The sequence below is a fragment of the Sciurus vulgaris genome (genome assembly GCF_902686455.1).
Source record: "Sciurus vulgaris genome assembly, chromosome: 3".
In the NCBI taxonomy this organism is placed as follows: Eukaryota; Metazoa; Chordata; class Mammalia; order Rodentia; family Sciuridae; genus Sciurus; species Sciurus vulgaris.
Window position 1 is genome coordinate 131,756,815 of NC_136463.1, and position 26,551 is coordinate 131,783,365.

Genomic DNA, 26,551 nt, shown 5'->3' on the forward strand with positions numbered 1-26,551 from the left:
GTAGGAATCATCCTTTCAATTCTATACAAGTCAGCTTGTGGTAGAGTCTAGAGTATGGTTCCTGAGGACAACTGAATGAACTTCTATGCAGTAGATTTAGCTAGAAGTTACTTGTTATATGACTGCAAGAGAAATTGGTATTTTCAAGAATGATTGGCCCACAGCATTTGTGATGCTCAGGAAGCATCTTCTTGAAGGGGGGGGGAGGAAAGGTGCTTTGACTCTACCTGTCTCAAGCCCAGTCCAGATCAAACCTGGGCAGGTAAGCACCGTAACCTTTTAGAAAAATCTATAGTAATATGACTTTTTCTACATATTGCTTTTTAAGATAGGTCTGTTCAAAAGCCATGTTCATATATATATATATATAACATAATTATATGTAACATACAAAGGTAAACCACAGTGATTTATGAAAATTCTATTTACTAATATACATTTTAATAAATCCATTTCAAAAATAATTGAGTGTCTTTAAGCCATTATTGTATTTTCTACAAAACTTGATTTGCATGTTGTCTAAGGGCTATGGAGCAAATGAATCTTCCTTTACACATCTCTCGCATTTTTATATATTTAGTAGTTTTTACTCCCAGCTCAGAGAGGAGTGAGAAACCCTCGTACTCAGTTCAGGTTACAGTTTTCTGCCAGCTATATTTTAGGTACCAGTGTGGGTTCTGAGTTGAAGCTTATCTGAGGTGTGCCTCTTCTTGCTCTCATTCTGTAGTCATCTCTCTCTCTCTCTGAAACAGTGAATGAAAAACCGGTGAGCCCATGACAGTTCTAAATTAACTCTGGGAAACAAGACTCCCGCTTCCCAACGCAACTACCCTGTAAAATAAATGAGTACTGAGTGTCTCTGAGTGTGTCATCAGAGAAGAATCTATTATTTTAAGACCAGGGGGAGCTTCTCTCTGTAGGAGCAGGTGGAACAGTGCACCGTTACTCTTTAATAATTTGTATCTTCCCCTTTTCAGGTTCCTTTCAGTGCCACCATGTCACCAGTTCGCTTGCATTCCTCCAACCCCAACCTTTGTGCAGATATGAATTTCAGACTCCCCCAGCCACCTCACTGACCCTCTGGAAAGTTCAAACAGATTATACAAAGCTGCAAGAAGAATTTTGTCTAATTGCACAGAAGGTAACAATAAAATAATGTGCCCTTTAAAGAAAGTCTCTCCTTTGATGAAAGTTGTTTGATAAAAGATTTATTTTTTTTGTTTTTGTCTAGTGATAATGACAGAATGGTTTTATATGGTGGGTGGCGTTATTTACACAGAAGGCAGCAGGCTGTGCTGCCTGCCTGTTGAGAGAACAAACATCACAGGTTTCAGTTTTGACAGAATAAGGTGTCATTGGGGTGGTGAGAGGAAGAAAGGCAAAGGGACCTCTAAGCAGGCCAGCAGAATGCTGCTACTCAACACCTTTTTATTTTCAATGTCTCTCAGCTATCTTTTAAGATGTTTATCTGTTATCCTTAGCAAGGAAAGAATAGATCTGATGTGAGTCTTTCTTGTTTATTGATGCATTTCTCTTTTATTATTCATTATTATATTTTATGATTTGGGGTCCAGGAATTGAGGTAGGGCTCAGCTTGGGTGCCATGTGTCATTGGACTAGGCTCACTTGGTGGTGTTCAGCCACAGACTGGTCTGGACTGAAAAACCGCAAGTCATTTTCTTCATGTGACTGGCATGTAGGCAGCACATTGGGAAGGCTGCCCACAACCATGCCCTTCTTCTAATTCATGGACGTTAGGGGTTCGAAGAGATTGACAGTAGAAGCTGTGGTCCTCTTCAAGGCCAAGCTCTAGAAGTGGCACTGTGTCACTTCCACTGATCACTACTGATCAAAGCATCACAGGCCAATTCAGATTTGAGGGTATAAGAAATTGACCACACCTTTGAGTCTCTCTCTTTTTTTTTTTTTCCCTAATTAAATTATGAAGCCAGGCATGGTGGTGTCTACGTAATCCCAGCAACTGGGGAGGCTGAGGCAGGAGGATCACAAGTTTTAAACCAGCCTCAGCACTTAGCGAGACCCTATCTCAAAACATAAAAAGGGCTGGAGAATGACTCAGTGGTTAAGTGGTCCTGGGTCAATTCCTAATACCAAAAAAAAAAAGAAACAAATATATATACACATACATATATCTGTGTGTGTATGTATAAATATGGCTTATTATATAAGTCAAATCATTATCATCAGCTACAGAAAATAAAGTGTAACAACTAAGAAGCAGAATAATAGCATGCAGGTCTTGTGTTTAGCAAAAGGAACACTGGTTCCCAGATTAACTCTCCCCTTACTGCTGTGGCACGTATCTTCCAGCCTGGTGAAGTTCGTATTTTGACTCTTAAGATGTTACCTTCTCCAGCACTGTCTTTTAAAATCTCATGAGAGATACACATTGTTTTTAGTCACTAACAATTGTGAACTAGTCATGTATTTCCCCTGGGGCTGCTGATGGTTAAGTTATAAAATATTCTTGAAAATATAAGTTAAATGGAGCATCTCTCTGCCCCTTAATACTCAAAAGCCTGGTGGCCCAAGCGGGGGAAAAAGGGGTACACCCTAAAGGTGTCCTGAGGAAATGCTGAACTTGAAGACATCGGACATCAGAGACGATGTTCCCTGGTGTTTAACAAGAACCTTGGCTTCCAAAGTTAATCTTCCATACTACAATACGCTTCAAATTTCAGATATCAGGTATTTGAGAGATAATCAGATAACATATAGATATTTCTTTACTGCCATAATCCCAAAATGTGGCTCTAATCTCTTTTTGTTTGTCTGTTGGGTTTTTTTTTTTGTCACTGTACTTGACGGGGTACAATTTTCATTTCTGTGGTTGTACACGAAGTAAGTGACACGCTTGTATAATCATACATGTACATGGGGTAATGATGTTTGCATTCCATTATCTTTCTTTCCAGCTGCCCGCTTCCCACCCCTCGTTTCCCTCTACGCAATCCATCGTTCCTCCATTCTTCCCTTACCCCTCCTCCCCACTTATGTGGCTTAATCTTCTTTTCTGTGATTTGTCAGTTGAGATTCTGTAAGGCCAACTCTCTCACCTGCCTTTTTTACTCCTAATAAATGCATTTTTATTGCATTATTAACTGGATGCTAATGATGTTGTTTAGAGTAAAGCAATAATTATTTTGTTCATATAACAACATAGATTCAAGCCCAGTGACTTTACTTCCAGGACAGGGTGGCATCAGAGAGAATGAGGACAGCAAATGTGTGAGTCTAGTCGAGCATGTGAAAATAGCAGAACTCCTAAAGGGAGATGGGTTAATTGAAGACTGCCCCCAAAAGCTTTGTGTGTTTGGTTGCAATCCTGAAGCTTTCAGGAAATCCAAGTTCAACAGACTTTTAAAGTCTCTGTTGAAATGACATGTTTTCTTTTCGACGGACATACACATCTCTATGCTAGAAGAAAAGGGGAGGGGCTTACCATGACTGTTGTGGCGAACTCTTTGGAAAGCATTAAGAGTTTTAAAACTGGTATAGAGTCTGCTTTTAGAGTTACAGCAGGGTTAATTGGCATTCAGCTATCAAGTTTATTACCTTTAAATGGATGACAGAATGTAACACATAAATCAATAGATGTGAATCCCTTGGGATCCTGCCATTTCCGCCTTTGATTTAGTGGCTGTATTTTGTGCTAAAAATGTTCCACTTCCTTTTAAAAATAATCTGTCTCAAATTTCAAAATACCTATTTTTGAAAAGCTGCATATTATAGTAAATATTACTGTAGAAAACAGTAATGTTGAAGTTAGAAAATTCAACATTTTGTAGTTCAAAATGAAAGACTGTCTCAGATTTCACCAATATAAGTTGTCAGGTATGGCAGGAAATGGGGGGAGAGGTGGTTGTTTTTTATTGTTGCTTTTAAATCAAAATACTTTTTGACATCAAGACATTTCCTGGCTGAGAAAGCAATCCAAGTGCTGTTTCTTAAAGCCAAAATCATTTCCTACTTCCAAGGAAACTAGCCAGAACTTCTAGATCAGCGTGTCTGTTTTATATTGACATGACTCATAAAATGCTCTTTTTTTGAGGTTGTATGCTTTGGGGAAATAATTTTGAATAACTCTAAATGATTTGCATGACACCTTTATGCTACACAAAACTGCTCGGAATATAATCGAACATGATAAGCAAAACATATTCTCTGTTCCTTCTGGGCATGATAAATTAATTTCTAAATATTGATATTCAGAATGGATTTTGATATTTTGTATGCTATTTCCAAATCTTTGTTGGTTTGTCTGATATGAAATCCTAAAATTTTCACTCTAATTCATTACAGTTGACCATTGCTTGTTTTGAGTATAGATATTCTGATAAATTCCATTTTTTAAGGCTGATTTTTAATTAAACTGTAGCATGTATGAGTTAAAAGTTCTGAGAAGTTATCATTTTTGTATATTTTTTCTGAATATGTTTAATATTTGCTTCTCACATTTCTCCCCATCCAGTGCATTCTCTTTTGAAGTCTGCATTTAATAGCATAGCTATCGAGAAAGAGAAGCTGAAGCAGATGGTTTCTGAGCAGGATCACAATAAAGGCCACAGCACGCAGATGGCCCGGCTCCGACAGTCACTGTCTCAGGTTAAATGAGAGTGTTTGTTTTCATGTGCATGACACAGTCCCAACCCTGTCAGGCAAAAGATCGGGTGGAGGCTGTCAATCCTAGCAATGACACATTCCCTTGAAATCGTTTGCAATGTCAGTATTGAATTTTATATTTTTCTTCCCCAAAATGTCAATGGTAAGAGTGAAAATAAACCAAATTGCTTGCATACATATACTCATTATTTTGTCTAACTGAAATACTTAATACCTAAGTTCATTTCTACAATAGCCCCGGTTTTAAAAAAAAAAAAAAGCACCAGACATTTATACTTGATTTGCACATCTAAAGTATGTTCTAGAATACATCAAGTCCAGTGTTTAAAAAGAGAATCTACTAGAGCTTTCACCCCTAATATTTTTCCCACTTAGATTTTTAATCTGTTGAAAATTGCCAGTTACTATGAATCCATTTTTGTTTTTCTTTTCTAATTTTCGCTTTAGGAATTTTCTTCCAATCTGAGATATGCTCCCGAAGCTAGACTTTTATATTCGATATGTATTATTTAGTTGCTCTTGTTAAAACTGACCAAATCTCTGTGTATATCAAAGTTGAGATTCTGACACAAATCCTTTTAAAGCTGTGCTTATGCCTTACCGAGTTCTTCCTTTGAAGTAAATATTTTCTTCAGTTAGTCCATAAATGCACTTATTTAATTCCTTTGAGAATTTAATGTTTTGTATGATTTTTGTGAGAACTCAGTGTTTATGTAAAATATCGTTCACTTCCTGGTGCCTTGGATCAGAGTGAAGGAGCAAGCAAATCCTGGGTAAGTGGTTCTCCATGTGGATCAGATCCTGCTTGAACATCTTCCCTCAGTCCCTAACTTAGATGTAAACTGTATCACCATGTTTATGTACCTAACTGTCAGCATATAGTCAGTGTTGTTTCATGTTATGGAGTGCTGCTACCTGGGCCACATGCCAGCATTCACCATGAAACACTGTCGGCTGAGGTGCATATGCTGCTTCCCGGTGCTAAACCAGGGGCCTTGGGAGCATGTGCACCTGTACTGCCAGGCTGCAGAGGGCTTCACTTTAAAGAGCAGGGAGTGGGTGGGTGCATGCCTGTAATCACAGAGACTCCAGGGTCTGAGTCAGGAGGATCAGAAGTTTGAGGCCAGCCCCGGCAACTTAGCAAGGCCCTGTCTCAAAATAAAAAATGAAAAGGACTGGGAATATAGCTCAGTTGTGGAGCACCCAGGTCAACCTCCAGTACCAACAAAAAACAAAGAAAGAAAGAATAGGATACTTTAAATGTTCTCCCTGGACTCTTCTCATGCCATTTATCTGTTGAACACACTCAGTTGACATTAATTGAGCTTCCAAATTATGGTCAAATAAACATGCAAATTCCACCCTATAGAAATACATGTAAAATATATTCTTGACCCCCTAAATGTTGCAGTGTTTCTTTCAGATGGGTTAATGATGGAAACTTAGTGATGTAAATCAAGCTTATACAAAGATAAATAAGAAAATTTGTCTCTTGCTTGATGATTGCTTGCTTTTGAACTTCAGGTGAAATTAGAAATAACTAGGAAGAGAAATTTTAAAAGTTATTTATTTGTTCATTCAACTGACTTTACTCGGTATTGTGCAAGATATGGCACTCTATGTGCCTGTTTCCCAGGAGGCTCATGCTCTAATTAGTGAGATCAGCAGTATTTATCAAGGAAAACGGTTAAATGGACCACACTGTATCATTCCCACCAGAGTATGGTGGTGCAGATTTCCAGAACTCTGTTTGTTTAAAAGAATGGGAGATCCCTGAGCTGAGAGCAGAGTCCTAGATCTGACTTCCTGAGCATACAAGGAAGGACCTGATGCTAAACACAATAAAAGTAAAATCAAGCAAAATTGTATCAACTGTCATCCTTTGGACTAAAATATTTCCCTTTCTTGAGAAAGCATATATATTTGTATCTAAAGTCAGAGCCCCAATAGTTTTTTCTGGGGTTGTTGGGGTTTTTTGTTTGTTATATTTAGGCTTTTTTTAACCAAAGAAATCAAAAGATGTGAAAATAATTTGGGTCATAAACACTCTTGCACCTATTCATTAGATAATTCAGTGATTGCAGTTATGTATTACCAGGAACTTTGTTCATATTTCTTATGTCCATCCAGACCATCCAATTGGGCCAGTCCTTTCCTCTCTGGCCATCTTTCCCATAACCTCTGACACTGGACTCTAATTTAGAAATCTCCACAGCCTGTGATTAGGCATTTAAGTTTACTAACATTTCACTGCTTTCTGGTGAATCATTGTCCATGGTTAGAACTACAGCTAAGGTGACTGGAGAATGGAATTAACAAGGAAGTTACTCTAAGAGTTACTAGTTATAAATAAGTAGGAATCAGCCCATTGGGGCTATATGAAGGAGTTTAAGTTTATCCTTTTAGCGATGGGGAGTGCTTAAGAATATTTAACTGGTGAATGACAATGCCAAGAAATTGGAATATTGCATATTTCTGTATATTAGAAAGATTAGTCTTGTGTGGTATGGAGGTTGGGTAGAATTAAAGCAAAACTAGCTTGGCAGGCACATAGTGTTCAAGATAATTTTGAGAATGTTTTGTGATACTCAATGGTAATATTCCTGAAATAAGGAGGTACTAGTCTTGATAAAGGAGGGGATCCATTTCAGAGACACCAAGGAGGATAATCAGCTTGGTTTACAGATCAGCTGAACATCAGCAAGGGATCAGAAAATAGAGCCAAGACAAGTCCAGGCTTTTTATTTGAATAACTGGCTATGAAAGTTCTTCCCCCAATCCCTGCAACCCCCAGAGAGATCATGCAAGAGGAACTGATTATTTGCAGGTGTGGGATGAGTGATTTTTGTGGAGATAGAGATGTCTGAGGGACATCCAGCAGGTTATACAAATCAACAGACAGATAGATGGATATCCTAGTGTATCAGTGAGTTATTGAGGTTGATCATTGTGTTTCAATCACAATAAAAGGAGTTCAATGGTACTGGTTGCTGGTGCTATACAGGATGTTAATATTTTAAGGACAGTTTAAGAAAGAGCTCTTTTGATGGAAAACCCAGGGATGCAACCAAGGAATTTAGAAATGATGACCATGGATATAAAGGATAGACCTTTGATGATCTCAAAAAGGAAAAAGTTAATATCCAATTAGCAGGAAATAATATGTGGGGACTAAATGTAAACCCTGGAATTTGGCAGTCATAGCATGATTGTATCATGAGGCAAAGACCAGCAGGTATGGAGATGTTGAAAGTTGGGAAGCAAACTGTGCAAACTATCCTGATTGGCCCGCTCTACTTTCAGCTCCTCTTTTAGTATAGCACTTATGATTTGAACAAATAAGACTGGGGTGTTACCCAGTGGTAGAGCACTTACCTAGCATCTACAAGGTTCTGGATTCTATCCCCAGCACCAAAAAGTAAAAGAAATTTTTTTGAACAAATATTAAATAGTTTTCATACATCGAGACAATTGTTCTCCAAATAGGACTTATATAAAATAAAATATATAAGCTTTAAAAATGTTAGGCTTTGGGCTGGGGTTGTGGCTCAGTGGTAGCACATTTGCCTAGCATGTGTGAGCATGCCTAGCATGTATTTTATGTTAGTATAACTTCATATTCTAGTATGATTTTAGGTAGCCTAATAAATCATTGGTCCATATTCAAGTGTCATCAGTTAAACCCCCAGATATCTTCTTCATGACCGGGTCTCTCCCCCAGAGGGGAAAGGAAGGAGATGGTGTTAAAATAATTTAAAGCCTAACATTTTTAAAAATATTTTTCCTAGTTGTTGATGGACCTTTATGTAATTAATTTATTTATATGCGGTGCTAAGAATCGAACCCAGTGCCTCACACATGCTAGGCAAATGTGCTACCACTGAGCCACAACCTCAGCCCAAAGCCTAACATTTTTAAAGCTTACATATTTTATTTGCTATAAGTCCTATTTGATTATATCTAATTATTAAAATGCTGCTTTTCAATGAGACTTTTAAGTGCATATATCAATTTAGCAAATTCCATCATCTTTTTAGCAGGCATATAGCATATAAAACACATGCAATTAGCATTCTTCGCTACATGCTCAGCATAAATTGTTACCTGCCTTGAAAAAGTAACAGTTTGGCAGGCTGGACAGCCAGATGACTTCTTCTCCTAAAGTAATATTACTTCCCTGATCTATATGTATACACACATGCATAATTCTGTTATTTTACCCTGTTAAAACTTAAATTAACTTTCACACTGAAGAGAAAGCATCAATGTTGAACTTAAACTTGTAGGGCAGGACATTTTATATGGCATCTGTCCTTATAATTTCATTTATAATGTCATGTTCTGATTTGTGTAGTACTCTGAACCTCAAAATTAAATAGTATATAAAGACAAAGGCAACCTTGGCACTCCTGATTACCATAATAATAAAAGATTCAAGGCTACTTGAGTCTGTCTTCAGCATATTACCCTCTACCACTATTACTAGTTTGATTTCTAGCCCCAGAATTTTGTGCACAGCTCATGCCGAATGTAGTGGGAATTGGGTCCATATAAATGCAAGCAACAAAATATGACCATCTATTCCAGCTAGAATTACTATAGTTCATTAAATCAATATGCCATCAATTGTTAGGTACATCATTATTTTGTGCATTACTGAGAAAGAAAAAAACTATTACTGTCAATTGAACTGACACAGTGCTTCAGAGGTGCTCGATGGGGGGAAATGTGCATCTTAGAATCAGTGAAATATGGTCTGTAGGAGATTATAGGCAAAAATTTGGCTTAAGGCTCATAGTAGCATAATTTAGAATCCCAATTGTAGAATCTGTCATCCTGCCTGTCCACAACATTTCACTTGACCAAAATAAATATTCTGTGACGGGATAAAAGTTTCAAGTGTATTTATTTATTTCTGAATTCCACAGTTCCCTGGGTTTGGCCACATTTGTTGTATATGAAGATATTTTTCATAGAATCCTTCACATCACTTTTAGTTCTCTCTCAAGTTTAAATTGCTGTTGTTTTATCCACAATTTGGCAATATTTTAAAAGCCTTTTAAGTTTTTTGCTCATGGACCCTATAGATCCTTATTATATGACTACTTTAAGAAAGTAGTGCTGAATATAAAAAATAATTATGCACATAAATTTTCATGGTAGTATTACTTATTTTAGTAAAAAATCAGCAACCATATAAGTGCCCAATAATAGGAAATCATTGCTTGTTATGCAACTACCAAACTCATGTAATGAGAGGGTTGCAATATAAAAAATGCTATGTGCAAAGAATAAGTGGCACTACAGGGGTATGAAACACACCAGTAAACAATATGCAAAAAAAAAAAAAAAAACACTTAAGAAAAAAGCTGGAAAGAAATAAACCAAACTGCCAACAGTTGGCAGTAAGATATGAAAGAAATACTTTTCTATTTTTTTTTTTTTGCATTTTCAAAAAATAATAGTATTTTTTAATTAAAAAACCAAGGTGATTTCTAAGAGATGCCCAGAATTTGGCTGTATTAACTTTCTCATTTCTTTTGAACCAGTTTTGCTTTATACAAAGGGTTTGATGTTATGGTGATTCCATCTTGCTATGATTTCAAATCCTTCTCCAGTCATCAGGCAGCCATGTTTCCTTCCAGAACCGACATTCCACTTAGTATTTATGCCATTGTCTCACTCAGTCTAAGGTAAATTCTCCCCCATATCTGAGAGGGTCTGTAGCTAAAGAAGTAGGTATTTTGGTAATTTATAGCTCAGAACTTGAAAATGGTAACTTTTTTAATAGATTGAGAAGGAATGGTATGTTTCTTGGATATATTAGACTTGAATGTGTGTGAAAGGCATGAAGCATGGGGGTATGAGCATGCTCTGTGGAGTTTTAGCACAGTCCAAACTCATTAGGTAAGTAGTGAATGTAATAAACCTGTTGGAGAAGACTCTTAAGCACAGTTCGTAGTTTTGAGGTGCTTCCTCCCTGTGAGGCTGTGGTCCTACATAGGCATGGAGGCAGGAAATTTTACATAATGGAACATAGAGCATAGAAGATCCTATCTTATACTGAAATGGGTTGTTTTATTTTTTTACTTACTTATAACATTATGGTCAGAACTTTGTTTCCTCTGATTCTGTCCTTTGCCACTTGTCAGCTTGACAGCTTATTTAATTTTAAGAACTATATTAGGATTATTTCTGTTTCTTTTGATAGGCTTAGGAATATTACATCAGAGCAAATGGAATTATTTGTTCAGAGCTACAGCATTTGTGTTTAAGAAATACACTTTTAACTTCCTGCCTCTCCTATCTTATCCCTTTTTTCTTCCTCTTCAATTAAACTCCTAAAGAAGAAAGAAAAGCCACTCTGATAGAAATCAGTAACCATAGTTCTGCAGAGACATGCTTTTATTACATTCTGAATTTAGTTAGGAAGAAAAGGAAAATATTTGTACTTGTTATTAAATATTTCCATTCATTACACACACACACACACACACACACACACAACACACACAAATAAAAGTTAAATACTAGCCTTCAAATAAGATCTACCAGAAAGAAAAATGCTATTCTTTTATAGATACTATCCACAGATGAAACTACTAAAAATAGAAATGTCTTTAAATATAACTGAAATCTCTCAAGAATAGAGAAAGCTCTATAAATATATTCACACATATATGGGGAATTACTCTTTTTAATTATTTAATTTTGATTATTTTAAAAATTTAAAAATAAATTAGCAAAAATCTATTAATTTTATGGAATACAGTAGTTATTTACTTTTCTGGTGACAGCAGAAAGCCAAAGTTTGTAGACTTTTTATAATAACTTACTCTTTTTCTTGTTATGTTAACATTATGCAAACAACATTCACTTGTTCAATTTCAATCCAGTAATAAAAAAGGGGTGCCAAAGCCTTCCACTTGGCACCTGGATAATGTGATAATGCTACCAACACTTACACATTGTCCAAAAAACTTGGTATTCCATACAGCCTAAAATTGTCTCATTAAAAACATTTTTTTTAAATCACTAGATCTGATTAACAGTTTTGAGCAGATGAATCACAGTTTCTGATAGAATTATCCACAAGTAGACAACCACTTCTTAAGTTGCTAGAGATCCTTTATAGAGTTCTTAATGTCACCAAGTGAACACCAGCAGGTGGGTTTCTCTAAGGTATACAGTTCAGTCCTCAGGGATGACCAGGAAGATGAGTAATAGTAGTCTCGGGTTCTTTTGGGGGATGGGGATAGGGTAGTTGTGCACTGGGTTTAGGTAGCATGGAGGCATGGTGTTGGGTTTGGAGTGCTTTGGAAAGGTCAGGAGCACTCCTTATCTCTGATGTTAGAATGAAGCAGTGTTGGCCACATCTGGAGACGTGGGTATGGACGGTAAGGACTCAGCTGCCTCCCTTCCTGTGGCTCACATCAGGAGTTGATTATGCACCTTTTCCTCTGTGCTCGTAGGTGCCTCTCATTCTGCAGGTTTGGGCCAACCAAACCATCTGCTCTGAGATGAATTCCATTGGCCATTCCTGTTGAACTATTTTTTTCTGTGGTCTGTAGATCATTTCTGATAGAACAAATGATTTTGGAAAACATCTTCCCAAGTCAGTTTGGGATGAGGCATCCTGTAGAGAGCCTGTCTTGATTCATGGACAGCACATCCAACTTTCTGAGGGAAGCAATAGAGCGGGTTATGCTGAGAGGTTTTGGTTCTCTCCATTGCGGGCAGGATTGCAGCAGCTGTGCAGTGGTTGTGAGAAGCCTCTTTCCACCTTGGGAACTGTTGCCTCCACTGAATTGTTAAAAGGGCACATAGTGGTCCAGAGTGTCATGCATAAGCTCTAGGATATGAGCTCTTAGGGTGTTTGCTAGTTCAATGGTTCCTTTATAACTAAAGGCTCTTAGAAATCAGCTTGACCTGGGATTTTCAAACACAGACGGTTTGAAAATAAGGGCCAAGTGGTTTGCCAAGCCAAGAAGGGACTATGGGAGAGTAAAGATGGGCATCCTTCACTTGGAAAACCCAATATCACAGATCTCATGGTTTTTCAGAAAATTTGGATTTTTAAAGTCTGAAATCTAGTGATATGTTAATGTTGACAACTCATTTTTATAAAATGAAGTGCCACAGATGAACAAAACATGTCTTGAGAAAGAGGAAACATTTCATCAGCTTTTACCAAGAGGGTGTGGGTGTGAACTCTTAGAACCAAGATTCTTTTTTGTTTCTAATTATGTTACTTTCTGTGTTGGGGATTGAACCCAGGGCCTTGGGCATGCTAAGCATGTTCTACCGCTGAACTATACCCCCAGTACTAGAACCCAGATTGTTAGTCTTACAGCCTGGTGTTCTTTCCACAGGCACCCTGGGGGTTATGTACCTTTAAAGGTCTATACTTTTGCTGTGCACTTGACAAATAAGGTGTTTGGCACCCACTCAGAAATGCCATGGCTACACCAAGAGGAAACAGGACCATGGCACAGTTCTGTGTTGATTGCAGGTTCCCAGCCACTTTAAACTACTGTAGCCTTTCTGCTTCTACCCAGAAAGCCAGAGCTGCACACTAATTGAACATTTGTCCTTAAAACAGCCTTTGAAACTTTAGTTACTCTGTGCCCAGAAATTAACTGTCTGGGAAAATGCATTTTAAACATTCTAAGTACAAGCAATCGAAATTCCCTTCCACCCTAAGTAGACAAGGTGGCCCCAGTGAGTCTCTGACGGACCCTTGTGCCTCCAGGTCTACCTGGGAAACTCATTTAACTTCAGTTGAAAGTGCATAGCTGTGTTTGATGTTAGAATTCTCTCCAGAATCTTGCCTACTTCTGGCTGGTCTAGTGTTGCCTCAAAAGCAACTTCTACTTAAGAATCTGCTTTAAGTGTGTCATCAAGCACAAAAAATATATGATTTGTATTTCTTTTCTCTCAGGAAGCTGACAGCTGGGAAATTATAGAAGGAGACTGAAAATAGGCCAAACTAATGTCCAGAAACCAGACAAACACGAAGGCTTTATGCTGAAGAAAAGAAAATGGCCTTTAAAAGGCTGGCACAAGGTAATATTTTATCAGATCCCAGTTCAGATCATCTTCATAGAGAGGGTTTTTTGTTATTATTAAGTAGGTAACCAAGACTGTTGTGTATGTATAAAACTCATTTTCAAGGCCTGATGCACTGCATTCCATTATACCTATCTGAGTATAAGACCTATAGCATATATATACAGGGGAAAATATTTTATGTAATACTTAAAACCCAAATTGACATATTATTGTCTAACCTACTTTTCACTTAAATTAGTGTGGATATGTTCTCATTAAATATTTTCTAAATATGAGATGCTTTTAAGTATATTCCTTTGGGTGGATTTATATTATATATTCCACCATTATTAAAACAATTTCTTATTGCTGGATATGTAGGACTTGTCTAATTTTTTGTTATGTTGTTGCAATGAACATCTTTATAATTGAGTACTGTTTAGTTTTGTGGGATAAACCTTACAGTTGTTACTAGGACAAAGTAAATTTGGAAAATCACTTATTCTGGAAATTTCAGTTACCGCCCTTTAAAGTAGTTTATTCTTCCCTCCCTTCCCAACATCCTTTTCCACCTCCTAGTTTTAATTAGGGAAGAAATATTTGTTACTACATTGTTTTAATTACCTGAGTAGTAAGAATTCCATAGTACTAGCTGAGTGTAATGGCATGAGCCTATCATCCCAGCTACTTGGGAAGACTGAGGCAGATGATCTCTTGAGTTCTGAAGTTTGAGACCAACCTGGGCAACATAGAGAGACCCCATTTCTTTACAGAAAAAAAAAAAAAAAAAAAAAGAATTCTGTGTTACTGAGAAGGAAATTCTCTTCCACCTTCAATATAAAACCTCTGGTAGACCACTCAGTATCATCTCTGAAATCACTGGAAGATCAAGTTCATCTATTCATCATCTCTGCTGATGAATTTCATCTTAAACAAATTTGTCAGCCCAAAACTCCAGATAGTAGACCACTGGCTTAAAACAGGGCAGTTATGGATTATAACTTGCTTGAGAAAACACATTTTATGCATTTTTAAGGGAAAGACTTCAAAGTGAACAGATGAGAAATGATGTCCCAAAGGTTACAAAAACAGATCAAAGGGGTTTCTGACAAATATGTCCTCTCCCCTATCAGAAACGGTCTCCCCCAAACCCCATAATATTATTCCAATGCAAGAAATCTTTTTCCATTCATTTTTTCATTTTTTTTCTCCTGAATTTTGGTCACCTTGTGATCCTTTCTGAGATCACCTTTGCCTTGTACTCTGACTTTGCACTTCCTCTAATCAATGGCCTCCCTAAGCTCTTTCCCTGTGATACCCTACTGGTTATCTTTGCTAAAATTCTTTGATAGATAGAAAATTTTTAAAATAGGAGAAAAAAGGTCAAAGTAACATTTTATATGAATCACTGGCTTTAATTTAACATCGTCAGTTCATGTTTCAGTACAACCTACTGTGGTTCAACAACTTCCTGGAGTATGTCTCTGAACATTTTGCTGCATAAATGAAAGGAGGGTCTCCCTCCCACGCCCTTTCTCTTCTCTGGTGCCAACCTATATTGATTCAAGCATCAGCCCATTTGGTCCTGGCAATTGAGTAGTTGTGTGTTTTTTAGTTGTAGAGATTCTTTCTTCTGGTACTTCTTGTTCTCCTAAATCTCAAACAAAGGGGTTTGGCGGCCTTTTGTGAGCTCTGGTCAGGTGACCCCAGACCTGACTTCCTATATAACTTCAGTATCTGTGAGTTCCTGAATCACACAAAAACTTTCCAGCCAGAGTAATTTACCAGCAAAAGAAAAACTCTGCACGTGGAGAGCTACAGGAAGGCACTGGGTCCTTTGTGTGATTGGGTCCTGGAAGCTGTTCGTTTTCTTGTGAATTGCCCACTGAAAGGAAACAACAGCAGAGAGTAACTAAGTGTTTGTGGAGCAAAAATGGCTAAATCTATTTAGTCTGGATCAAGAAGACCTTGGAGCAGACAAACTTGCCAAAAACAACAACCAAACAAAAAACTCTCTTTTTTTCCCCTTAATATAATTTGGAAATATGTTTTAATCTCTTTTTCTAATAGTGGAAATGCAAGCATTTTGCTAAGATCACTTAAACTTTCTAAGAATCTGTTCTTTATGGATCCAGCCAACTGGCTTCTGAAGTGAACATGAACATTTTCAGGAATTATGTAGAGGAAATTCAGGAGTTTGCCTCTAGGGTAAAAAAATAAAAAAAATCCCTGTAGAATTGTGTAGAGCTCCTCACAGAATCACTGTGACCTAATCCAGATTATTTTCATTCTCACTTTCAAAAATATCCTAATGTGGTTCATTCAGAAGGTCTTAGCTGCAGACCATGAGATTACTTCCTTGTTATCAAAACCATAGTGAAAAGATTCCATCCCCCTTGGGTTATGTGTAAAAGAACCTTTTTAGGTTAATAGCATGGAATGAGAACTCTGATCTCTTTCTTCATTGATCTCCTTGCAATTTAACATGACTGTGTCCAGATGCACTGAATTCATATATTAAAATGATCAAACATGTTGATTGCTAAGTGTGAAGCAACTCTATACCCACATTTGTGCATATTTTATATAATTCAAAATATAGACAGTAACTAGGGGTGTTTGGTTCTTACAGCGTTTTTTTGTCCTGGATAATGGAATGTTAAAGTATTCAAAGGCACCACTTGATGTAAGTAGTACACAGGACTTGTTTCAAAAGTTGATTTAGAATTCTGCTTGAAGTGAGTAAACACTAATTGTACAAGCCTTGTGCTGTAGTTCCCAGCTTTGTGCATGTCTATGCCTCTAATATTTAACAAGCTACCAAACCTGCATGTTCTAGAAAAGGTGTGTCTTGTGCTTATATTCAAGATAGCAGAAAATCTCAAACTAGTGCAGAAGAGTTAATTTAACTAATTGATGTGTGTTATTAAAAGCAGAAGCGTAAACCTAAAAGTGACACATAAATAAAATCACCCTTTCTCTCTTAAAGAGAAAACGCAATTAGTCGTTTTCCCCCACCTCAATAAACTCTGCTTTATGTGCTTTTCTTGAGATTTAAAGCCATTTTTGTTCTTGTCGATGTCCTTCTGAAACTCTTTTGAATTTCATTTGTTTCATACATTCTTTTATCTTGGGAATTCCAACTCACAAAAATTATTTGAAATAATATTTAATATATAAAGTAGTTTGCATGAAAACTAGAAAAATCCCTCCTTATCCTGTCATGTAGGGGAAATAACATAGGGCTCAGATTTCATTTTAGTCCCCATCTCTGCTCTTGAGTTAGGGTGTCCTTGATCAGAAGTGGGCAGCCAGAAGGAGGAGCTGGCTGCTCTGTGCTGTTCCTTTCCTGCTGCCTAGTTCTGCCCTAGCTGCTGTCTCCCTGGCTGTTCAGGACTGTTCTGAGTCATAAGTTAAAAGCTGACCACAGTTACTTTAGGAATCATTAAAATGTCTTTTCAAAGGGATATAACCTATGTGATCTAGAATTCTGAAGAACTTGGCTCATAGGCTATTTTCAAAACAGGAATAAGATAAATATTGTCACTTAAAGAAATTGGTATGAAGTCACAACAACTTCAGCTGTCCTCAGTTTAAGGATCTTAGCCTCAGAACCCCATCATTTTCTCTTTATTAAAGAGGTATGGTAATCCATTTCCCATAGATAAATTAAAAATTACCTTCAACTCACTAATTCATTATATACCATAAATACATCAAACCATATATCCTTTCAGCCTATTTACTAGTCTTTGATTTCAGATTCAAAAAGGGAAGGTCCATGGGAGCATAGATGTTGGACTGTCGGTAATGTCAATTAAAAAGAAAGCACGGAGAATAGACCTTGACACAGAAGAGCACATCTACCATTTGAAGGTGAAATCGATTTCCAGCAGTTCCTGGGTCATTATGGGGGACGTGATTTACCTGCACCAGTGGCAGACAGGAGATGGATTTCCCAGTGACCTTCTCCTCTTGCTCATTACTTCAGGTGAAGTCCCAGGACTGGTTTGATGCGTGGGTCTCCAAGCTGCGCCATCATCGGTTATACCGTCAGAATGAAATTGTGAGATCACCGAGAGATGCTAGTTTTCACATATTTCCTGCAACATCCACAGCCGAGTCCTCCCCAGCTGCTAATGTTTCTGTTGTTGATGGAAAGGTATGATTTTGCTCTAAAAAGCCAACCTGGAAAATGCTTCGAAAATTTTGCAGATACATCACTGTGCCTCATGTAACAACACCAGAAAAGAAAGTTTGCTTTGTAAACTGACACTCAGGAGACAACAGTGACATTGGCATCAGAGTTAGTCACAAGTACAGATTAGGCAGAAATGTGGATCACCTAAAGTATTAAGTATTATGTTTCCTTTTTAATGAATAGAGGGCATTCATTTTTATGTGGCTTCGTAAGAAATTGGGAAGGCGGGCAAGTATTGGTTTGATCAGTATCCAGAGATCAGGTGCCTTCCTGATTTTAGTGTGATAATAAGAATACCCTAAATAATTTGACCCAGAGAGAGCTAGTAAGTTCCCTAATGAAGTTAATGCAAGTAAGTTGAAGATTGTGACAATAATACAGGTGGTAGCCCATTTCAGTGACCGGGTACTCCATGAAGCATTTGACATTCATTTATAACTAATTTTTCATAAAACCAAAGTTCAAGGACAGTAAAGAATTTGTCCAGAACTGGGACAGCATCTGACCCTGCATCATCTCTGTTTCCAAAATTACTTCCCTTTGCCTTACACCAGATGCCAGACAAGGGAGGCTGAGGTTGTTCCTGGGCTGCAGTAGGAGTTCATTTCCTATGCCACTGAAAAGCTGTAGGTGTTGCTTGTTTAAAAGTCAAGGTTAAGGGCTGGGGTTGTAGCTCAGTGGTAGAGCACTTGTCTAGCATATGTGAGGAACTGGGTTCAGTTCTCAGCACTGCATATGAATAAATAAATAAAAATAAAGGTCCATTGACAACTAAAAAATATTTTAAAAATAGAAAAAGTCAAGGTTAAGCCTGGCATAGTGACACACTCCTGGTCCCAGCTACTCAGGGCAGGAGGATTGAAAGTTTGAAGTCAGCCTGAGCAACTCAGCAAGAATCTGTCTCAAAATAAAATTTAAAAAGTTCTGTGGGTAGCTCAATAATACAGCACTTGCCTAGCATGCATGAGATCCCTAGTATCAAGAAAAAAAAAAAGAGTCAAGGTTGAGATAATAGGCAGGGAGGCAGTTGTTTCTTACTTTGACTCAATCATTAATTTTTCTGAACCACAGACACATTGTACTGCCAAGGGGTATTCCAGCTTTATACCTCACATGAAATTAAGGACAGAGGTGGCTGCCACAGTATTTCAGTGAAGATCCTGCTTTCTCTGTTTGCTTTCACAGGAATGTACATGATACATAGATCCAAGTTTGCTTTGCAAATCATCGAAAACCTTATTTTAAAAACTATAAGACTATTCAAATCAGATTCAATAAAACATTACTATATTCAATTTTTGTTATTTCAGTGGAAATTACTTAAATAATTTCTGTGAAGTCCCATTAATTGTTTTTGACAAGACTCTCAAACTTTGCATTATTTCATTCTGGTTGCAGCCTTGCTAAGGACTTTTTAAATCATCTTTCTCCTGGAATAGGATGTTGGGTTAATACCAAGCAGTTCTGCAATAAAAGGAATCGTTCCAGGAGTCAGGGGGCTAGGAATGTTGGGAACTTACAGATGCAGTCCCCAGGTTTCTCACCACAGGGTAAAATGAATCACAGCATTATCCAAATCAAGAGAGAAATGTATCCCAAATGGATCTTTTAAATTAAACATTTTAATTCTTTCATTCTTCCAGCTTCTGCCTACATCTTTGGCACTAAGTGTTGACAAAAGACACATTATTTTCATCCCTTGTCTTGTTTATTAAACGACTTGAGTGATGTCTGAGAATGGTGAACTGGAACCAAATCCTCCCTACTCTTTTCCTCAGAATAAGAAAACTCGTCAACTCTGGTTTTCACAAAAGATCTATTCTTCTAGTTGGGAATGGCATACCTCAAAGATCTAACTTGGTAAAAGATTTCCATTGCATTTATCAAAATGGAATAAAGATTGAAAAGAGCTTTTCATCATTTCCCTTGCCTTCCACCTGTCAAACTAGGGGACTCCTGAATGTGAATTGGTTTGTGGCCCATTGTGGGTAGTAAGTCTGGGGTTTGCTAAGTGCATGCAACATTTACTTCATAATGATTTTGAAGAGACACATTCAGTTGTAATTAACCAAGTATGGAATTTTGAAGTTATTTCAGCTTTATGAGAAATGTTTCTGCTTATTTCACTGAGGTGTACTGCACTCACCCTAGTATCTACATATTTCATCTAACTTTATTTCATGTAAAATCCTTCGAATGGAAATCCACCATAGATAATGACTTGGCAGCAGTGCCTTTTTATATAATTTTTCAGTATGCATTTGAAGCACTGTAAGGCTGCTTGCTTTTGGATAATGGATTTAGGTATCACATGTGCTTGAGGAGACCTTGAACTGATCATAAGGGCACAGAGAACTTTTGGAAAGGAAGGGCCTTAAATCATGAGCTAAAAGTACTACAATAAGAATACTGTAACAAATGCAGCATAATGAGTAACTTTAAAGTGTTGGGAATTTGACTTGGCAGGTCCTTGTGAGTATGAGATGCAATACACTTGAAAGTTATCCCCTTCGCTGAATGATGGAGCTGGCGACCTAATGGTAGTTTTGTTAATGGTTGTGAAAATTGCAACATACCATGTGTAGCCAATAGGCTTTTTCCATATTTTCAATGTGCCCTTTATTCCTCTTTTCTTAATGTCGCTATGAGGGTACTTGTGTTTCTTGATGATCACTTAAATGTACTATTTGGCTTCATATAACCATATGCTTCATTTCTGTTTGTGTTCCTTGTAGGTGCAAACCAACAAACTTCCATGGCAGTCCCCTCTGCCATGCAGCAATAGCCTCCCGCAACCTGCACAACTGGCCAGAGCAAAGGTGGCAGCCTGGTTACAGGACTCAGAAGAAATGGACAGGTGTGCAGAAGGTTAGTTCCTGCCTCTGTGGGCTATCAGAGTAAGCACCCAAACCAAACCAAACGAAAAGTACTGAAGTGAATTTTGGGTGCAGCATCTTTCACTCTGACCCTTTTGATTGCCTTGACCTTCCTTTTTCTTACTTTTATACACTATACTCTTCTCTATTCCATGACCTGGGCTTCTTACCTGCTGGTTCTCCTATGCCCTCACAACAAACGACCTGGGTTTTGATCTTGCCTTGACTTCCTCCTACTTCAGTCTTCTCTTATCTCTTTAGGGCTGGTTCATGCTGGCTTCCATAGTCCCTACCCTCCAGACCCTGGAGAGCCCTCTCCCCTTGCTCCTGAACTCTCTGCTCTACCTTCCTTTCTAGGTGACTTCCATGGCTGTGTTCTCTGATGCCGTATTGCCCATGAAACAAGTATATATTTCCAGCCATAAAGGGCAAAATTCCAATATGCTGTATCTTTATCCATAGTTACCTGTTATTGGTACACATCACTATGGATCATTTTTAAATATCTGAACGAATACACGATAAACCTCACTCTGCTATCTCTGAGCCACTTAATCTCCTCATGCTTTCTTCTTGCTTATAATCAACTAGAGCATGTTGGTCCAAACTTGATCCACAGGCCTTCCATTCTGTGAGACAATTTTCATTGATCTTCAAAACCAAGAAAAGCAAGGGCAGTGTAGAGAGTACTTATTAGGGCTCAACTGAATTCTTTAAATGATCTTAAGATGACATCAGGATTAATTTAATTTTTTCCTTTATTAAATTATAAAAAGCAGATATTATATAATTTTTTATGTTCTTACTTAGAAAAATGAAAATTTGGCAATCTGACCAAATAAGTTTTCACCCTGCCTGTCTGTGAACTTAAGTCTGCAGCATTTTTATCAGCCCTTTGAGAGACCCACCTCCCAAACTCAATCTTTATGTGAATATATGATTGAGGAGGGTTTTTATATTCATCATCTCATCCAGCTGACTTACCGAAGGTTTTCCTTGGATGTATTCACCAAGGAAACACTCAGGTTTTAGTTTCAGTACAGTTGACTTCAGGTTGGGGGAAAGAAGCTGGACCTCACTTTCTGAAAATTCTGCAGCTTTCCACAGTAATGATTCTGGAAATTTCAGCCTCTACTTTGGGGAAACTTAGGAGGCAGAGAAGTTCATTCCCTTGAACCAAGTTCCCATGGCTAGTAAGTGTAGCTGGGACCTCAGACTCAGGTATCCTGACTCCAGAGTGTGTGCTTGAACCTGTAGTTACTCTATACCATCTCTGTAGTGTCTTCCCTCAGAACAAACCCAATGCCTGACATCCCTGTTGCTGTCAGTGCTCCTGTCATACTCCCGCTGAAACCTCAGGGTCATACTTTGATCCTCCTCCCTATTCAATCCAGCCAAGACCAAGTCCTGTCTGTTGTTTCTTGAAAAACCTTCCCCTCATACTCTCTCCTATCTGTCTTTCCCTGAATTCCACTCCTATCTTTCTTGTCTTTGAGTGGTAACCAGCCTCCTCATTGGTACTCTCCCTTAGTCTCTTGCTCTGCTGCTTCCTCCCTCTCAGAGGATCATGGGAAGTTACCATTCTGGAACCTGTCTGCAGGTCCTGGGCCAGCACTTAGTAGACATTGTCCTTCACATTCAGCCACCAGGTAATTGCTATTATCCCCATTTTGTGGATGAGAAACCGTGAAATGCATGAAGTTAATGAATTTGCCCAAGAAGGTGAAGCTGGCCTGGTGGAGGGGTTGGACCTCCAGCCACCCACATTCAACTAACCCTAAAGCCAACTCTATGTCCACTACATAATGCTCCCTCAGGACTGTTGGTTCTTAAAATAACTTTTATGCAAAAAACTCTTCAGAGGTTCTCCATTGGCTCTGGGCTTTAGTCCAAACTGCTTAGCCCAGCATTTAGCAACCCATGCCTCCAGTTTTCTGACCCTTTATACCCTTTCAGTCTTGTCTGCTATAGTCTCAGCCAGACTTTGCTATTTTGTGGATATACTTGCCTATTCCCACCTGCGTGCCTATGCACAGATTGGCTCCTCCCCAACCTTCAGTGCCCTCTCTATCCCTTCCTACCTGCCAGCTTTGCTGAAATCTTTCCATCAATCTTACAGACCCAGAAAAATGTCTGCCTGTTTTTTTTTTTTTTTTTTTTTTTTTAGTTGTAGATGGACACAATATCTTATTTTATCTATTTATTTTTATATGGTACTGAGGATTGAACCCAGTGCCTCATACATGCTAGGTAAGCACTCTACCACTGAGCTACAGCCCCAGTCCATCTGCTCTGTTTTGGTGTGTTCTGATGACCTCAAATCACAGTAATTCTCCCTTTTTAATCTTCTAGAACACTTAAAAAACAAAAATTTATATTGATCATTTGTCACAAAGAGTGCCTAATATTGAGATTGGTTGCATTTCAAAAGTAAGAACACTTCTTGATTATTCATTGGCTGCATATTTCATTGATTGCATTTCTAAAAATGTAATGCCTTATTGAACCCATTATATATCTAATTTACAGTTCTAATACTTAAAGCAGCTATTTGTAGATCTGAACTTACACCAGTCCAGACCTTAATATGTAAGCATATTTAGATATGGGAGCATATTTTTTCCATAGGGATGAAATGTTAGTTAGTGTAACATCTCTGATAGATTTTTAAAGAAGTCATTCATTGCAAGATTATTAGTGAACTAAATTACATTCTGTTTTTCTAAATTTGAGTGCGATTCCACCCGAATTCCAGACAGTAACCTTCTAAAAACATTTTGGAGGAACAGGTAGATAGGGCACAGAGAATAAAACCACAGGACTATTAAGTTCCCTTGAGTATATTTCCCATGTGACAAAAGCCATCAGAAAAGGAAAGTGATTTGAGACACAATTTGAGATTTTAATGGGTCCTACACTAAAAGCCATTAATTGGTAAGATGAACTTTGAAATCCTCCTAATAATCAATGGTTTTAGTTTCTAAATCAGAGAAGATGTGTTTTCTTTCACTTGCACGTATCACCACACCATGTATATCTGCCTGATCATATTTACCATATTATGGATTGACTCCCTTTTATTACCAATACCACCATTTGTGTCCAATTCTAACACATTTTATTTCTGATTTTTATTAGATCTTGCACACTGCCAGTCTAACCTTGTGGAACTTAGCAAACTCCTGCAAAAAATTTGGAAATACTTCAGAGAACTCAGTCAGCACCAAACTTTACTGACATGCAGGTAAACCTATACTGCTGCTAGCAAAAACACTTAACACTTTAATCTTTTCTGGATCATTCTATATTCATAGACTATGCAAGGTCCACTTTAAAGGGAAATAACTACAATACAGACTAGTTTTCTATTCTGGAGTTATTCTTAATATTTTTTAATCTTGGTGACATCGTGTTAGGATAACGCTAATGTTTTTTACATTTAAATACAGAGCAAACTGCTGTAGAAATATATCTCTGGATCATTCTTCCCAAGTTTCTGTTGCAATAGAAGCAATGGCTTTGAAGATACAAATTTAGACACTTTCAGAATGAAGACTCTTTTCACAGAAAAAAATGCTGAAGATCTCTAATCCTGCTTTCAATTTTGCATATCAGAGAAAATACATTTTACAATTAGGTTCTTTTCTCTGCTTTTAATGAGATGCCTTTTCTCTCCTGGCTGGTTTGCTTCAAGGCTCTAACAGTGATTCCTTACTAACTGACTATGTTCTGTCTGTGTTTGTATCATCTGTTCGAACTTAATAATCCGTTGTTGCCTTTAACTCTCTGTGTAATGTAGGCTAACTGTGTAGATATTTCAAAGAAAGACAAGCGGGTCAAAGACGCTGGAGAACAAAAAGTGTCAGCAAAGATACAAAAATACAACTGGCAGGTACAGATTTTACTTTTCCTTCCATCATATTTTCATATACTTTTAAGCATTAAGCATTTAATTTTTCTGTATCTCCTTGCCCAGATATTGAATTGAGAGAGCAGCTTAACTACTTGAAAGCCAGTGCTTCTGAAGCAGGGTTTTTTTTTTTTTTTTTTTTTTTTTAAATCTAAAATAGTGGGAAATCTATTTACTTGCTTAGTCGTAAGTGGAAGAATTTGAAAAAGAAGGTAAAAATTATATATCACTTCAAAGTAGCATTGTCATTCTTAATTATAACCTTTGAACCATTAAAACTTATTTTAACAAAAAGTCACCTTAAAAATCTTGTCTGGTGGATTGCAATGAACATCCATTTATATATGGTTAGATCTTAAAAGAGCCTTTATGTATCAACTTTGTCCAACTTTTATCTATCAAGAAAAAAAGTAGGGGGTGCAATAGAATAAAAACAACAAGCCTGGGCTTTTGTCTGATCACTGTGATTTTCTGGCTATATAATTTTCTGCACATCTGTTAAATTTAGGGGACTTCCATTTGCTCCTGAGTAAAGCGATGGACTTAATTTAATGACCCTCTGAATTCCCTTTAATTCTAATCTATGATTCTGCAAAATAGATATTTTGGACCTGCAATGATACTATAAAATCTAAACCAAAGTCTTAATGGGCTCATGATAAATTTAATTGAAGTTCATTTTAAATAAAATTTTTATTTGAAAAAAATTTTTATTTTTACAGTAAGATCCTCTTGCATCATAGTATTGCAGTGAATACAAATATGGTAAATGCCTAAAACCTCTTGTATCCTAAATCACATTACTTTCAGATCACCAAACTAGACTATCAACTATTCTAATTTTAGCTGTGTAGTCTAAATGATTCTAAACCTGCATAATCAAAATTAGACTTACAATTTGACTTTGTTTTTATTATACTATAAATCAATTTAAATCCTAATAAAAGGTAAAAGGAACTGCTTCTCAGAATTCTTCATTTCTTCTGAATAATCAACAGAATAATTCTCTAATTCTAACTGCTTTAATAACATTCTTGTATTGTAATTCTAATGGTGTACATAACAAACTGTTGCTTTGCTTTCTAATCTGATATTTAAATTTTCATAAACATGAAAGATCCATTGTTTATTTAGATTTCTACATCCTACAAATACAATTAGTGTTCTTTTATTCTGTATTCTGTTTGTGTTTTCCCTTCTATTTATAAAATTAGTACTGTAGGGACCAACCGTGTCAAACGATTTCATAAGAAAATCACCTAAATTGCCTTTAGCATTTTCATTTGTTTTGAGCTTGTGATAATCTAGTTTTTTTTTGTTTGTTTTGTGTTTTGTTTGTTGTGTGTATTTTGTGTGTGGAGAGCTGTGTTTCAAGTTTGGTGTCGATGATTCTCTTAGCCAGGAAAAAGAAACCATTTTTAGAAATAAAAGACCATTCCTTTAAATACAATAATGGAAGAAAGCTAACATAATAGGTAACATGTCCATTTGTGAATAGTCCATTATTTGCGTGTTTTTTTAAAGGTAAATTAATTCTAATTAAATTAGATTCCTGTTCACAGCTGCTGTCTTGAATGGTTGGTTCTCAGCACCCTGAGGGCAGTGCCCCTGGCTGCTGGCTGCTGTAACTGGGAGGCCCACCGCCCTGTGTCATCCAGCTTTCCCAGAGGAAGCGGACTACAGCTGTGAATGCTCTTCCTGTTCACAGCTGTGTTTAAACTATACAAGAAGAATTTACAAGGATTTTTTGTTTTTTTTTTTGAGTCATAAGAAGAAATTGTTCAAACAGCAGGAAAATAATTTGTTTGTGTTCCTGCCATATCTTTGAATGTTTACCTTGTTTTTAAACTTTTACTCATGTTGTCTTGC

At 37.3% G+C, this 26,551-nt stretch overlaps 2 protein-coding genes across 8 annotated transcripts in view; both read left to right on the forward strand.

Moving 5' to 3' along the window:
• The window catches only part of OSBPL6 (oxysterol binding protein like 6), a 239,523-nt gene that overhangs the window by 171,829 nt on the left and 41,143 nt on the right, over nucleotides 1–26,551 (forward strand). For 3 of the 7 annotated variants that reach the window (XM_079132196.1, XM_079132198.1, XM_079132200.1), the window contains one exon: nucleotides 978–1,110. The exons of the other annotated variants lie outside the window; for them this stretch is intronic. In XM_079132196.1, the coding sequence (XP_078988322.1) occupies nucleotides 978–1,076 (99 nt within the window). In that variant the 3' untranslated portion in view covers nucleotides 1,077–1,110. Of the gene's footprint in view, nucleotides 1–977; nucleotides 1,111–26,551 lie in introns of those variants that run through there. 7 annotated transcript variants of the gene reach the window in all.
• LOC306656699 (oxysterol-binding protein-related protein 6-like) lies at nucleotides 13,559–24,656 on the forward strand. Its single transcript, XM_079132217.1, has 7 exons — nucleotides 13,559–13,710; nucleotides 16,328–16,381; nucleotides 17,458–17,571; nucleotides 17,687–17,857; nucleotides 20,632–20,764; nucleotides 23,911–24,016; nucleotides 24,572–24,656. The coding sequence occupies exons 1-7, from the start codon at nucleotides 13,669–13,671 to the stop codon at nucleotides 24,582–24,584; spliced, it is 633 nt and encodes a 210-aa protein (XP_078988343.1). The 5' UTR covers nucleotides 13,559–13,668; the 3' UTR covers nucleotides 24,585–24,656.